Source organism: Gossypium raimondii, chromosome 13, assembly GCF_025698545.1.
Source record: "Gossypium raimondii isolate GPD5lz chromosome 13, ASM2569854v1, whole genome shotgun sequence".
Lineage (NCBI taxonomy): Eukaryota > Viridiplantae > Streptophyta > Magnoliopsida > Malvales > Malvaceae > Gossypium > Gossypium raimondii.
The window spans coordinates 54,293,557-54,309,076 of NC_068577.1; the positions used below are offsets into that span (position 1 = coordinate 54,293,557).

The 15,520-nt window shown below is 33.5% G+C and overlaps 2 protein-coding genes and 1 pseudogene across 2 annotated transcripts; 1 reads left to right on the plus strand and 2 right to left on the minus strand.

Annotated features, from left to right (window-relative positions):
- The first annotated feature begins 253 nt into the window (after nucleotides 1-253).
- LOC105783977 (protein unc-13 homolog) lies at nucleotides 254-6,122 on the plus strand (annotated as a pseudogene).
- Nucleotides 6,123-6,347: 225 nt separating this feature from the next.
- Nucleotides 6,348-7,096, minus strand: LOC105781128 (lachrymatory-factor synthase). Its single transcript, XM_012605700.2, has one exon. It carries the CDS (start codon nucleotides 7,015-7,017, stop codon nucleotides 6,559-6,561), a length of 459 nt encoding a protein of 152 aa, XP_012461154.1. The 5' UTR covers nucleotides 7,018-7,096; the 3' UTR covers nucleotides 6,348-6,558.
- Nucleotides 7,097-12,464: 5,368 nt separating this feature from the next.
- LOC105784463 (lachrymatory-factor synthase) lies at nucleotides 12,465-13,130 on the minus strand. The gene has a single exon (XM_012610351.2). The coding sequence runs from the start codon at nucleotides 13,092-13,094 to the stop codon at nucleotides 12,594-12,596; it is 501 nt and encodes a 166-aa protein (XP_012465805.1). The 5' UTR covers nucleotides 13,095-13,130; the 3' UTR covers nucleotides 12,465-12,593.
- Nucleotides 13,131-15,520: the final 2,390 nt, after the last annotated feature.

Below are 15,520 nucleotides of genomic sequence, written 5' to 3' on the forward strand. Positions count from 1 at the left end.
ATGCTTAAATTGAGGTTAAGTTGATAGAATAACTTGACTGATATGATACTAATTCTTTGAAGACTTAATTAATACGTTTCGAAGTTTGAGGGGTTAATTTAAAATTTATGTCATAGTTTAAGGAGGTATAGTGAAATTAACCTTTTAAGTTTAAGTGGATTGTTTATTTGATTTGATTTTAGTTTTTCAAATTTCCCACTCTTTAACAAAGCCTAAAAGGATAGAAAATAATTTGAAAAAACCGTAATGCCAAACAGCCCCTACCTCTTTCTTTTTCTTTCCGGTTGTTGCTCTCTGAACAAGTCCAATGTTCTAACTCAGTAACTCCTTTCGCTCTTTATTTTTCTCTCGTTTCTCAGTGAGTTGATTCAATGGCGCATCTCTTCAGGGACCTTTCACTCGGTCACTCAAAGAGAGAGTCGACGCCACGGCCATCGCTGCTGCAAACTAAGCCTCAACCAATGCCTAGCAAGCTCACATCGGCCGATCTCCAATCTCCATTTGGCCAACTCGCCTCTCAACTCAATGATTCCGACCTTCGATTCATTGCTTACGACGTCTTCCTTGCGGTATGCCGTACCTCCTCTTCCAAACCTCTATCCACTTCCGCCTCCTTCAATTCCGATTCTCCGAGTCACAACTCGCCTGGTCAAAACCACAACCACTCGCCTAACACGCCCGCGTTGCAGCGCTCGCTAACGTCAGCGGCTGCTAGTAAGATGAAGAAGGCTTTAGGATTGAAGTCGCCTGGCTCTTCGCCGGGCTCGAAGAAGAGTCCGGGTTCCGGGCCAGGCTCAGGGCAGGGCAAGTCCAAGCGGCCTGTGACCGCAGGGGAGCTTATGAGGATTCAAATGCGGGTACCTGAGGCCGTTGATGCGCGCGTTAGAAGGTCACTTCTGAGAATCGGCGGTGGCCTCGTTAGCTCAATTTAAGTATTTAAAAAAAATAATTTTATATGGAATTTTAATTGATCCGAGTGTTTTTAATTATTATTCATTTGATTCAGATAATACTGCTTGTGAGCAAATTAATTTTAATTATTTCTAATATTAGCGTAGATGCGATAGAATCCGAATCCGAATCCGATGGTAATATTTTGAAAAAAATTATGATTTTAAGTTACAATTACAAACGAATTTGATTTTATAATATAATCCCAAATGATGGAATGGTAATGTAAATTCTCGAATATTCTTATTTGTTGTGATATTATTGGTGCTTAATTGATTTACGGTACCTTCCCGCTATTAGTTCATTATAATTGATTATGGTTGAATGACAGGTTGGAAGGCGGATCGAGTCAGTGGTTCTTCCATTTGAGCTACTCCAGCAGCTCAAGCAATCAGATTTTACTGAACAACAAGAATATGATGAGTGGCAGAAAAGAAACCTCAAGTTTCTTGAAGCTGGTTTACTTTTGCATCCTCGTGTGCCACTTGATAAGTCAAATAATGCATCACAAAGGCTACAGCAGATCATTCATGCAGCCTTAGATAGACCAATAGATACTGGAAAGAACAATGAGTCAACGCAAGTTCTTCGCACTGCTGTTATGTCTCTTGCTTCCAGATCTGACGGGTCTCTTTCTGATTCATGCCACAGGGCAGATGGTATTCCACTGAATCTTAGACTCTATGAAATTCTTTTGGAGACGTGTTTCGATATTAACGATGAGACATCTATTATTGAGGAAGTTGAAGAGCTTATGGAGCACATAAAAAAGACATGGGTGATCCTTGGGATTAACCAAATGCTCCACAACCTCTGCTTTACATGGGTCCTGTTTCACCGTTTTGTTGCCACTTGACAAGTCAAAATGGACTTGCTGTATGCTGCTGATAGTCAACTAGCAGATGTAGCAAAAGATGTGAAGACAACCAAGGATCCAGATAACTCCAAGATTTTAAGTTCTACATTGAGTTTAATACTGGGTTGGGCAGAGAAACGACTCCTTGCTTACCATGACACATTTGATAGTGGAAATATCTATACCATGCAGGGAATTGTTTCTTTAGGTGTATCAGCGGCTAAGATTTTGGTTGAGGATGTATCTACTGAGTATCGCAGAAAGAGGAAAGGAGAAGTTGATGTAGCTCGAAATAGAATTGACACTTACATCAGGTCATCATTGCACACTGCTTTTGCTCAGGCAGGTCCTTTTTATCTTCTATTGGCCCCTTTACCAGGGATATGAGGAAAAATTGAGTGCCTACCCCATAAGTAAAGTATAAATTGCCATTGCATATGTACAAATTCCTTAGATGTATGAAACTTGGAATGCAACAAATGCATGATGTGTTTGGATATTCTCTCGCTTTCTAGTTTTCCTTTTCACTGGTTTAATGACTAAGCATATACTTTTTAATTGTTATGTAGAGAATGGAGAAAGCAGACTCAAGCAGGAGAGCTTCCAAAAACCAGCTGAATCCTCTTCCCATCCTTGCAATCCTTGCTAAGGATGTCAGTGAGCTAGCTGTTCATGAGAAGCACGTTTTCAGTCCAATACTGAAGGGTTGGCATCCTTTGGCTGCAGGTGTGGCTGTGGCCACCCTTCATGCTTGTTATGCAAATGAGATAAAAACAGTTTATATCAAGCATTACGGAGTTGAGCTCTGATATTGTTCAAGTACTGAGAGCTGCAGATAAACTGGAGAAGGATCTCGTGCAGATTGCAGTTGAAGATGAAGTAGACAGTGATGATGGTGGGAAGGTAATAATCCGTGAGATGCCTCCTTATGAGGCTGAAGCTGCTATTGGCAATCTTGTTAAAGGGTGGATCAAGACAAGAGTAGACAGACTTAAGGAATGTGTTGACCGGGCTTTGCTACAAGAGGCATGCACTTACTCTTGTCATTTGGATGAAAATTTTATCTGAAATTTATCTTTCAAGTCTCAGTTCTTTTTTGAAATTTTCTTGTTCGGTCTTGCAACTGAGTAGCTATCTACTGAATTACTGGTTTCTAAATATGATTTATTATTATTATTTTCGCTAAACAACACATTGTATGACAGTAGGTCTGGAGCCAACAAGCAAGTCAAGAAGGACATGCCCCCTCTGCTGTCAAAATTTTGAGAATCATCGATGAGACCTTAGATGCATTTTTCCAGCTGCCAATACCTACACATCCTACATTACTACCTGATCTTATTGTTGGCCTTGACAAATGTCTCCAATATTATGTAATCAAGACAAAACCTGGCTGTGTACACGCTTGCAAATGTCATAAATGATTTCAATATGATGTCTAAGATTTTTAGACTTTCTAACATTTTACCTTTTAATCTGACATGTAGGTTCACGCAATACATATATCCCCACAATGCCCGCATTGACCAGATGTGAGATTGGATCAAAGTTCCAAGGTGTGTGGAAGAAGAAAGAAAAGTCACAAAACCCTCAGAATAGAAATTCTCAGGTTGCTACAATGAATGGAGATAATTCATTTGGGACACCACCAGCTGTGTGTTCATATAAATACACTGCACTGTATCCAATCCGAGATGGATGTTCTAGAAAAGAGGATCATAACCCACTTGAGGAACTGTGAGTCTGCTCATGAGGAAGAATTTTCAAATGGTTTGAGCAAGAAATTCAAACTAACACCAGCTGCTTGTGTGGAAGGAGTTCAGCAACTGTCTGAGGCAGTAGCTTACAAAATCGTATTCCATGACCTAAGTCATGTTTTATGGGATGGTTTGTATGTTTGGGAGCCATCATCTTCTAGGATCGACTCTCTATTACGGGAACTAGAGCAAAACTTGTTGATCATCTCTGAAACCGTCCATGAAAGAGTTCGTACTAGGATTATAACTGATATCATGAATGCTTCCTGTGATGGGTTCTTGCTAGTTTTACTTGCTGGAGGCCCCTCTCGTGCTTTCTCTCGTCAGGATTCTCAAATTATAGAGGATGATTTCAAAGCCCTTAAAGATCTGTTTTGGGCCAATGGAGACGGTTTACCTGCTGACCTCATAGATAAGTTTTCAGCTACCGTGAGAGGGGTCCTACCCCTCTTTAGAACCGATACAGAGAGCTTAATCGAGCAGTTCAGACATGTGACCTTGGAGACATATGGCTGTCCGCTAGATCCTGGCTCCCACTACCTCCAACATCAGGGCAGTGGAATCCTACAGAGCCAAACACACTCCTGCGCGTGTTATGTTATCGTAATGACGAGACAGCTTCAAAGTTCCTTAAAAAGACATACAATCTACCTAAAAAGCTTTAACGATCCGGGGTTCTGTATATAGCAAACCAATGAAGGCTGCGTCTTCCGTGACACTGAGTGCCTGGTTGGCTGCAAATGCCTAAAGCTATGGCACGAATCTTGTATAGTATAATTCCAGCTGCTGTTCACCAAGGTGCAGAGTTGGGAAAGATGAAGGAATACGTAGAAGCAGAGGAATTTTCGTGGCTTACCTACGAGGAAAGGTTAGTGCATAATATTTATTATTATAAGATTCAATTATGTCAATATTTGAAAGTCCTTAAGCTCAAATTTTGTTTGGTTTAAATAACTCTTTGAATTTTGAAAATTTAATTCTAACTCAAATATTAACATTAGATCCATTAATTAAAATGACATGGTTTTTTAGTATTATGTGAAAATAGTAACTAAAATGACTTGCTTTTTTTAGTATTATGTGAAAATAGTAAACGACATGATTTTACACATGATAATATGTTTGTTGTATAAAATTTTATAATTAGCATAATTTAATTTAACAAATTTAATGATTATTGTTTGATTAAGATTAAAATTTCAAAATATAAATATAAAAATAATTCACTTAAGTGTAAGGATTAAATCTATAATTGGTAGAATTTCACAGATTAAAATAATTTCTCTAATGACTTTTCGTTAGGATACAATAATTAGTATATCTGTTTTTGTTTATTAAAATTTAAAGTTATTCACAAAAGATTAAAATTCATGTAAACATTTATATTTCAAAATGAATTTTAGTAGATAATTTATCACACTATAACTTCCTCTCCACTATCACGAGTACATAATCCAAACCACAGATTCTTTTCCTAAATATTGATATTATCACATTTATATTTCATCGATTGAGTCTTAACTCGATTAGTATCGATATTGTTGATAGTGCAGGAGAATATGGATTCGAGTGTGCTGAAGTTTATTATTTTCCTATTTAAGAGGTGAGGAGGAATTATGAATAGTTTTAAATATTATATCAAAATGAGCAGATATGACAAAAACTTATAATAAAATTAATGTTAAAATAAAATAAAATATCCTCACACTAACACATATCCCAAATATGAATTTAGTAAATGTGGAATATTGGCACGATAAAAGATGGAATCATTTGCTTTTTCTTTTTTTTTTTCTTTTAAGGATAAATCATTTGCTTTATTCTTAAAACACTTACACACCTTTGACATTAAATATTGTTATATCCGACACATACTTTTATTTCATCTCACGTATGCCTTACGTTAGTAACATTTTCCAGATTTTTTTCTTCGAGTCGGGCATTTGTTTTTTTATATGATCAGACTTTCTGTTAGTTTTTTTTTTAATATTCATTTTATAAATAAAATAAGGCTCGAAAATCAGTGAATCTTTCATAAAATCCAGACATGATAGTCTTCTAACATTACAAACCACGTCAATTCTTGTGTTTTTCAACATTAGTGTAAGGGAAGACTTATGCCGACAACTTTGGCTACAAACCCATGGGTGTCAAACATGCCAGGGAGCGTGATGGATTCATCACAACAAGAAGGTGTCTATCGGCCATGTCAGTACTGTAGACCAAATATAGGCCATCAGTAGTTCATACAGCAATCGTGGCGACCAGCTAGATTGCAGGTTGCGAGAGCAGCAGAAAGGCTGTTGGTAAGAAAAAAGTTTTTAAGAGGTTTAAATATAATGTTATTTCCTCTTTTTGGTCAGTAATTGAGGTTAAAATCCAACAAATGCTGACTGTTATCTCTTGCTCAATCTATGGTAACATGTAAAGCATTTAATTCTTTTGAAAATTTGGTCAGTTGCACCATTTACGAAAATTTACCCTTTTGTACCGACATTTTTACCGTTTTCCTCTGCTTATCTGTCTACTCAATTCCAATCGTTATTTCAGTTTTTTTATTCGAAGGAAGAATTATTTTAATTTTGGAAATGACATTCAGATTACAGCGATCAAAACATATTTATTTTTTGACAAATTTTTTTATTTTATTATATATTTACATGTATTTTTTTTCCAACACTAAGAAACGAAAAAACGAGCGCCTCAATATTGCAAAATAAAAGAAGAAAAAAGAAAAGAAAACCTCTACACTAATTCTTATATATCGGAACAGACAACAAAAATTGTCGTATTAAAAAAAGGATAACATTAAAAGAGAAACTCTATTCCAAGATTAAACAAAATGGAGAACCCGACATCTAATGTTTTAGCACATGTGCAAACCAGACAAGACCTCGTGGTCCAACATTAACTTAGAAGCTTCATCGTTGTTATTGTTGTTACAAAACACAAAACTTTCTAAAACACACAACAAAAACCAACAATTTTCAACATCTAGATTTGAGCCCGGACAGCATCTTCCAGTTTCTTCGCCATGAATAGCAGTGTATTATCCAAATAAGAAACAAAATCTTCCAACTTCATACCTTCAATTGGGTCAGATATAAACGACCATTCGATCTTGCACCCATCGCCTTCAACCGCCAACACATTCAGGGTGGCGACGTAGCCTTTGAACCCTATGTTATTTTCGACGATCTCGTAGCTTAGCGAGTGGTTGATGGGGTCGATGGTTAAAAGCTTCTCAATGGCCCAGCTGGTCGAGCTTTCGCAGTAACGGACCAGACCAGGCTGACCCGGAGTCCCTTCCTTACGATAACATGTATCGACTGAAGGGAAAAACTTGTCTATGTTGCAGAACTCGGCTAAGAAGGGCCATATCTGCTCTGGTGTTGTGGTTTTTAGCTCCGCTGTGGACTTTCCTTCCCATTTTGGAACTGTTTCTTCGGCCATTTGAGAGAAGGATAAAGAAATGGAGATGCTTTGGTAATGGGTATGCTATGCAAAGGTAGCAGTTTTATATACTAAAAAAAAAATTGAGATATAAAAAATTTTAATCTGCGAGATAATTATTACCTAATCAGTTTCATCATTTCCATTTGATTAGTATTAAAATATAGGATATATACTTTGGGTTTTTTTATCCTACATCTCTTCGATTATCGTAAATAAAACGCTAAATATTTCGAATTTTAGGATTTTTATCCCCACAGAAAAAATTAAATTAATTAAAACTAATATCATCATTATTTGTTTTTAAGCAGTGTGGAAAATGCTAAATGGATAAAAAGTTATTTATCAATTAGATTTTTTATTTTAACATTATCCTTTAAATATTTTATTTTAAAAATTTTAAAATTATATTTATTAAATAATTTAATTATATTTTGTACTTAATTTCTTTAAAAATATACCAAACATATTTTATAATTTAAACTTGGTATTTAAATTTTTTAGTTTGTCAAATATTACCTTAGTCTATTAAATTTGAGATTTATTTATTAATTAATTTGAGATTTAAAGTTTATATTTTAATAACCATTAGATACAATAATAAGGCGCAATACACTTTTAAAGAGATGTAATCATTAACCCCAAAAATTATCTTTATGAACCAATAAATGAACATGAAATATACCTTTGATCATACCCAAAAAATATATTTTAATTTAACACATTAGTAACTTAAATGTTGTTTTTTTTCGAATTGACTTTAACCCTACTACTATGAGTTCATGGCCATGTTTAAGATTTAGTTCATTTATTCCAAATTGATAGCCTTGAGGCATCCCAAGCAATCCAAGGAAGAACTTTATAACCAAATTTGATTTCAGCATTGGTCGTGCAAATTCAAAAGTTGTTATAGAACAAAGAACATTGGGTGATAAGCACATACCTAAGGAGACTAATTATATTGTTGGTCGTATTGTAAATATGGTTATTGTGGAAGCGGAAGGGGTACATGTCTTGCCAAAAGCCCCTATGAAGTTATTTGAAGCCCTTGATAATGATAAGATTAGTGGTGCTTTTAATTTTGTCAGTTTAGTTTAATTCTCTATGATTTTTCATTTTGCACCAAATTTTTTTTTTTGGAAATTTTTAAATGAGGGGTTTCGTTGTACACTTGGAAAAAAAACCACATATCAAAATTCTTAATGCTATACCAAAACTTTTAACGTTATACCAATACTAATTTTTTTAACACTTTCATTAAAATTTTTGGTATACACTTTTTTTTTGGGAGCGCACGGTAGAATTTTCCTATAGAGTAAGTATAAAAGAATAATAGTGTAACATCCCGATGCCGACCCGATCATCGGGTCCAAATTACAAGGTGCCATATTCGCAGCTGAAGCAACTAAAATCAATTTATAAATTGTTAAACATTCAAGCTACAACTAAAACATATGTATAATATAGTAAATCATCAATTCCAAGTTTTATTCAAGCTTACGAAAGCCTTTTTGTTAACTCAAGATCGTAAAATGACCTAATTGTAAGGATTCCAAAATTTTAGGTTGACGTCATGACGCCAGGGGTTTCTCGTCGCAACACAACTTACTATTTTGTGCTCATTGTAACCTCGCAGCAACGACGTCACCACAATAACCTTGCTCTATTTTTCGTCGCGAAATCAAAAGTTTATCGTCGCAACATGACAATTTGTTTTTTTTTTCCAAAATCAACCTGTTTACAAGTTAAAAGGGACCTAAAATTTCATATATACATATCATACAATAAATTCACATATTCCACATCAACTAGAACCCATTTCAACACAATACCAAAACATTAACAAGAATTATACCATATATGTGACTTAACATTTGAGACTTTTAACATAAGTTTCCTAGGTACATGCTCAAAAGACCAAAAGGAGTTACTTTATACAAACTTTGTAGGGTCGGGAACGATAGTCTAGATCCTGGCTTCAAGTCTTAAGGCTTCAAGAATCACCTAAACCTACGCAGAAGAAAACAAACCGTAAGTTGAGCAATAGGGCTTAGTGGTACATTTATAATTCAAGGCATATTGATGGTCACTAAACTAACTAAAAATACAACTAAAGCAAGCGCACCTATCGAACAATAGTATAGTTATGGTGAGTAGGGAGTATCGTATCCACGAGGACTAAAAGTACTAGTAATTACCATTTTTCTATTATTTACCCGACAATTTGGAGTGATTATTTTAATCTAAAATTACTAATCAATTTAACTAAGAAAACAACAGTGAATAAAATAGGAGAATAATCAAAGATATCAATGAGATAGACAATACTCAGGAAAGAATCCACTTAGACTTCACTTATTATTATGAATCTGAATTTAAATGATTTATTCACTTGTGTCTTGATCCGTAAAAATATCTAAATTATGTTAATATCTCTTTCGAGAGTAAGAACAACTGACTTTAGGTTGATTAATTGAAATCTCTTTCTAATTAAAACCCCTATTGTCGTATTAACCCAATCTATGGATTCCCCTATTAGATTTTACTCTAATCCGGTAGATTTATGTCATCCTATTTTTAGGATTGCATGCAACTCCACTCAATTATGCTAGATCTACTCTTAAATAGGGACTTTTGCTCCACTGAAATAAGCACATTAAACATGAATTAATATCCCAAAAATATCAAAACATGAAATAAGCATACATAATTGAGAACAAGAATCAAGGATTTATCATGTAAATCAGAAATCAAATAATAAGATTAATCCTAGGTTTCATCTTCCCTAGGTATCTAGGGAATTTAGTTCATACTCCTAAATAGAAATATCTCAAAGTTAGGATAACAACAAGACATAAAGAAACTCAATAAAACTTCAAAAGAAATTAAATGGAGATATTTAATCTTGAAGGAGATCCGCTCCGAGTTGATTCCATTGGCATTCTTCGAGTATTTTCTTCAATCTTCTCTAAATATCCCCTCAGATCTTCTTCTAGTTGATATTTATAGACTTTATAATGCTCAGAAAGCCTAAAAATTGGGTTTTTTTTTGTGTGTTTGGGAAAAGAGGTGCGATATCGACAAGGGCTGGCACATGGGTGTGTAGCCAACCTGTGTTGCTCACACGGGTGTATGGCCAGCCCGTGTGGAAGTGCCTGGGCCGTGTGGATCCTGGAAATAGCTCTATTCGTCTGATTTTTGCTCGTGTTTTGCTCCTTTCGCTCCCAAATGCTCTCCTAAGTATAGAAACATGAATTTAAGGGATTAGGAACATCAAATTCACTAATTTACATCATTAATCATCCAAAAATGCATTAAGAATGGGATTAAATATGTTACTTTTATAGCTTATTACATATAAACAAAAGCATTAACAATTCTACTTAATTCTATACATGTATTTCTATATACACACATCATCCAACCGACTTATTTTTGTTACCAAACTTACCATCATCAACCTAAATACAGAAATTTGCATATACATTACATACCAATTGATTCAATTATAAGACTTTTCTATAAATCACTTATAATATCACATTTTCACCCATTCCTGGAGTCCACCGACTCATTTGTATTTGTCTCGGCCCCCAGGGCTTAGTTTCATCTAATTTGCAGACTCGGTTGTGTAATTTCAGTATGTCATTTGCATTAAAACACAATTCATTCCAATGATATCAATTTATAACATGTTCATATCATTTACCGAGTTTACATTTTGCAACCCCTATTAGCCTGACTCGGATTTGGACGGATACTCGGATCGTCCAACCAACACATCAAACTAGCATCAAAGTGCATTTTCATATAAGTGGAAATAAAGGAAACTAGGACGAAATGTGCATATTGGCGCACAAAGCACATACTGGCACACAAAGTGCATTCTAGCGCGTAAGTGCATAAATCTGTACACAATCAAATCCTATGACATGCCAACTATATTCGACTCTGCTCAAACAATTAATAGAGTAACCAATTATCCAATTCATCATATAGCACAATTTACATTTTATCATTTCCAATTCATGATTCATTTCATCATTTTATTATACAACATAAAATGTTTCAGTCAAATTCAAAGTTAATTTCATATTTTCATCAATTTACACTATTTTCTATTCTATTCAATTCAATCATCTATTCAAATAATCCATACCAATCTCAATCGAAACATGTCATACTATCCATACCAATCTTTCACCTCTCTTTCCACCAATTTCTATTTATATTATGTTTTACCTTAATTAAACTAATTTAATTAAGTTAATCCTTAATTATTTAAGTTTAATCACTAATTATGTTAAGTAAATGTCATCATCCAACACCCCGACTAACACATATTTAAAATAGGTCTATTTGTTATTTTATTTCTTTGGTTAATTGCTATTTAAGTCCTCAATCCATTTACTAATTAAAAATCTATAGCGATTAGACTTTACAATTTAGTTCATGGGTCCTAATTAACCACAATTTCTACTAAATTGACTATCCAAATTTCAATTCATTAATACACTAACTCTATAAACATCCCAATTTAATATTTACGAACTCGGTATACGTAAACGGATCACATTTTCCGAAACCATTGGAAATCAAATCATTACAAGTAGTTGTATTAAAATATGCAATACTGATATCATTAAATTTATACAAATACATGAATATTAATAATAATACCAAATATTAAAATATATATTAAAATAAAATAAAATTGATATTATGAAGTATACTTTTTATTTTAGAGTAAAGCATTGTGTAAATAAAATAAAATTATGAAGAATTTTGAAAAAAAATCACCAGAATTTGAATTATACAAATCTCCTTTTAAAATTTCTTTCAAAATTTGGAATACTTTATTATTATTAATAATATTATTTTTAAAATTTTAAAATATTGATAGAAATGAAATTTCTCTTCCAAATACCTTAACTTTATTAATGTATTAATATAAATTTGATAAGAAAACAAGATATGTGACTATTAAACGAACAAACAAATAAGGTATTTGACATAATTTTCGTATTTTAGTCTTACATTTTAGCCTATGATTCACTGATTGAGTCTTAATTTAATTAACATGAGATTGTTGTCAAATATGTGAGTTTGAGTGTGTTATGCATTTTTCATTTCCCATAAAGCTCTAAGACGCCACTTTACTTAGGAAGAAAAGATTGTATGAAACTGATATATTATTCTTGTCTAATAGTTTAATGCCGCATCAGCAATTTCATCTTGAATTTTAAGATTTTCATTTGAATTTGCTTTTTTTTAAAGATAAAAGTGCTAGTGTGATATTAAATTATTGAAAAAGTGATATAGATAATGTGACGTCACTGTTCCATCCAATCATTTTCTGAGAAAATTTATTTTATTTCAACGAACATAAATTCTAAGAAGTAATTATATGGAGCAATATTCATACAAATAAAACTTGTAGGTAAACATTATATTGTAAAACAAAACTTTATATTAATTTATAAATAAGAGAGAAGCAATATATGATGAAACACACACGGTTGAGTTGATGATATAAAATTACCATACATTAGAGCTAAAACTAAGACACATTATAATTAACTATCATCAATTCTCTTAGCCAGCCCTTGGAGGCCCTCCTCATACAGTTTCTTCATCTCATCTAATTTCCACCCTTCCACAGAATCAACGGTGAAGGACCACTCGATCACACATCCTTCCTGATCATCAACACCCCCAGGAACAATCTTGACCGTCGAAACATATGAATTGAACCCAATATTACTTTCCACTATCTCATAGCTCAAGCTACGGTTACTATGATCAACGGCTACTAACCTCTCCTTGGACCACTTCTCGGACCCACCGCCGTTACTGTCACCATCACCGCCTTGGGACGAGATCGAGAAACCCGAGCAGAATCTGATACAACCGAGCTCACCGTTGGTGCCATGGATGCCATAGCATGTGGCTAAAGTTGGATACCATTTGTGAAAGTTGAAGAAATCTGTATAAATGGCCCATGTTTTGTCTGGTGAAGCTTTTGTTAGCTTTGATGAAACCTTGGCTTCCCATTTAGGTTGTGAATTTTGCTTCATTTTTTTTTTCTTTATGAAAAGGAAAAAAAGTTAGAAAAAGCTGTGTTGAAAAGCAATTTTTATAGAGGAGGAATCGATCATAAATTCTAACGTGGCATTAACTTACATATTTGGACATATTCCTTGCGTCAATGTCATGCATTGCGATTCCTTTTTTGTCTATAAGGTTAAATACATGCAAACGTTAATTTCATTTTCCAAATTAAATTAATTGGAACGTCTAATATGACCCATAAAATGTTGAGTACAGCCTAAACCTAACCATAACTTTGGGCAGGCAATTATATCACATCTGGTTGGTTGGATTAACCAATAAGGTAACGTATTATCCACATTTAAAATACGTGAGGTGGGTCATCATGGGAGTTAAGTGAGATGTTAAGGTTTTTTCTACTTTAATTAGTGGTTGAGGGTTTGATCCTCACCTTAAATATGGAACAGTTTTAAAATTTATGGCCAGCATCTATCTCCTTAATAGATTTATAGAATACGGAGAATTAATTACTAGACTCGCTCCGGTAAATACCTTAAAAAAAATTGAGATCAAGATCAATAATGCATCAACAATTGTTGGCATCAAGAATAGGAATTTATTGAAAAATCCGGGGGAATGCAGAAATTTTACTAGCCTAAAAAGGCAATTAATCAAACCAGGTCTTTGTCTATTTTCTTGTGCCTAGACCTAATCATGGGGCTTCGAGATGGGTCAATATAAAATTTTAGGCCCGTTTTCTAGGCTCGGGCTAAAAATGGGCCTAAAAGTTTGCTCAAGCCCAACTCAAATAAAAATACTAAACTCGAGCCCGGTCCGATCCGTCCATATTAATTTTTTTATATAAAAATAAAATTTAAAAATATAATACATCAAATATACTAAAAACATTAAAATAAATATTTCTCAACAAATTGAATACATTAAAAAATATTTATACTTAAATAACACTAAGATAATTGCAACTTAGCAAACAAATACCTCTAAAAAAATAGCAAAATTAATAATAAAATAGCAGTTATATAATACCTAAATAATAGCAACAAAATAGTAACAATATAATAACAAAATTTTATCAAAACAACAGTAAACAGCAGTAGGGAAAAATATTAGGCAATTTTGGGTTGGACCAAAAAAATTTACCCGAGACTTGATCCATTTAAAAAATGGATCTTAATTTTTGTTCAAACTCATTTTTCGAATTTATATTTTTACCCAAATCTTTCCCTTTTCGGACGAGTGACCTATTGAGGTTGCTTGGAAAGTAACTTTCGGATTGAGATTTAAATGTGTGACTTCCCTATATATTGTTGGTCACATTAGGCTATGATTATATTTAGACTAAAGCTCTTTGGATCTTTGAATGAGATTTCAACGCTATTTTTTGCGTCTGAAAATTTTTAATTCGTTAGTTGCGTTGTGGTCTTTTCCACTTCAATTAACAACCGTGAATAGATATGTTTTTTTTAGGAAAATATTATTAATACACATAATGAACAATAATAATATGGAAATACATTTTTAAAATAATTATAATAATAATATGGAAATATAGCATATATTACAAATGACAAATAAATTATGGCATAATGTTAAATTTAGGCCTCAATGTTTATATTTTTTGTCAATTTGTCCATTGTTGAGTATTGCGTTGTGTGTGTCCTCTTAGTGGGGAGAATTGGATATTTATATGACATGGTTACTGTTTATGGAATTGACGTCCTAGATAGGCTCCGTGTATGTTAACACATAAGTTGTCCTAGACTTGACACGTGTTCGTTGATCCAGGTGTTCGCCAGTTCACTCAGTTTGCCTTTACGCCCTTTGCTTGCGAACACCCAGGGACATGTGAACTAGGCTCGTGAGCTCTCTCGGTGAGCCCTTAACATATCCACCTAGTGGGGCCCAAACTCAGGTCGCGGGCCGATAGCCTGGGTTATATCCGGGTTTCAAGTTGGCAACTGGAAATACCATAACAACTATCATTTATTTTTTTAAGCTAAATTTGGCCCTCAACCTTTTAAAAAGAGTTAATTTTTTGTTTTTTTTAATGGAAATACTGACTAAAACGTTGATTTTTAAACATGGTAGCTCGAATGAGAATCCACTTATATTTCATGCTAATTTTTTTGAATTTTTATGAAATTTTTTTATTTTTTAACTTTTAAATATTTTTAATTTTATATTTTTAAAGTTATCTGTTGACATAACATATAAGACAAATAATTTCATGTCAAGATGAAAATACATATGAACTTTTGTACAAAGTTGCCACACCAACATTGTTAAAAAATTAACGTTTTAATCAATATTTCGTTAAAAAAGAAGCAATTTGACTCTTTTTGAAAGGTTAAGAGTCAAATTTAACTTTAAAAAAAGGACCAATTTGACAAAAATGTAAATATTAAAACTAAATTTAACATTATACCACAAA

What these genes read in the sequence shown, in the direction of transcription:
- LOC105781128 (XM_012605700.2), bottom strand. Translation starts at nt 7,017, where the DNA reads ATGGCCGAAGAAACAGTTCCAAAATGGGAAGGAAAGTCCACAGCGGAG.
- LOC105784463 (XM_012610351.2), bottom strand. Translation starts at nt 13,094, where the DNA reads ATGAAGCAAAATTCACAACCTAAATGGGAAGCCAAGGTTTCATCAAAG.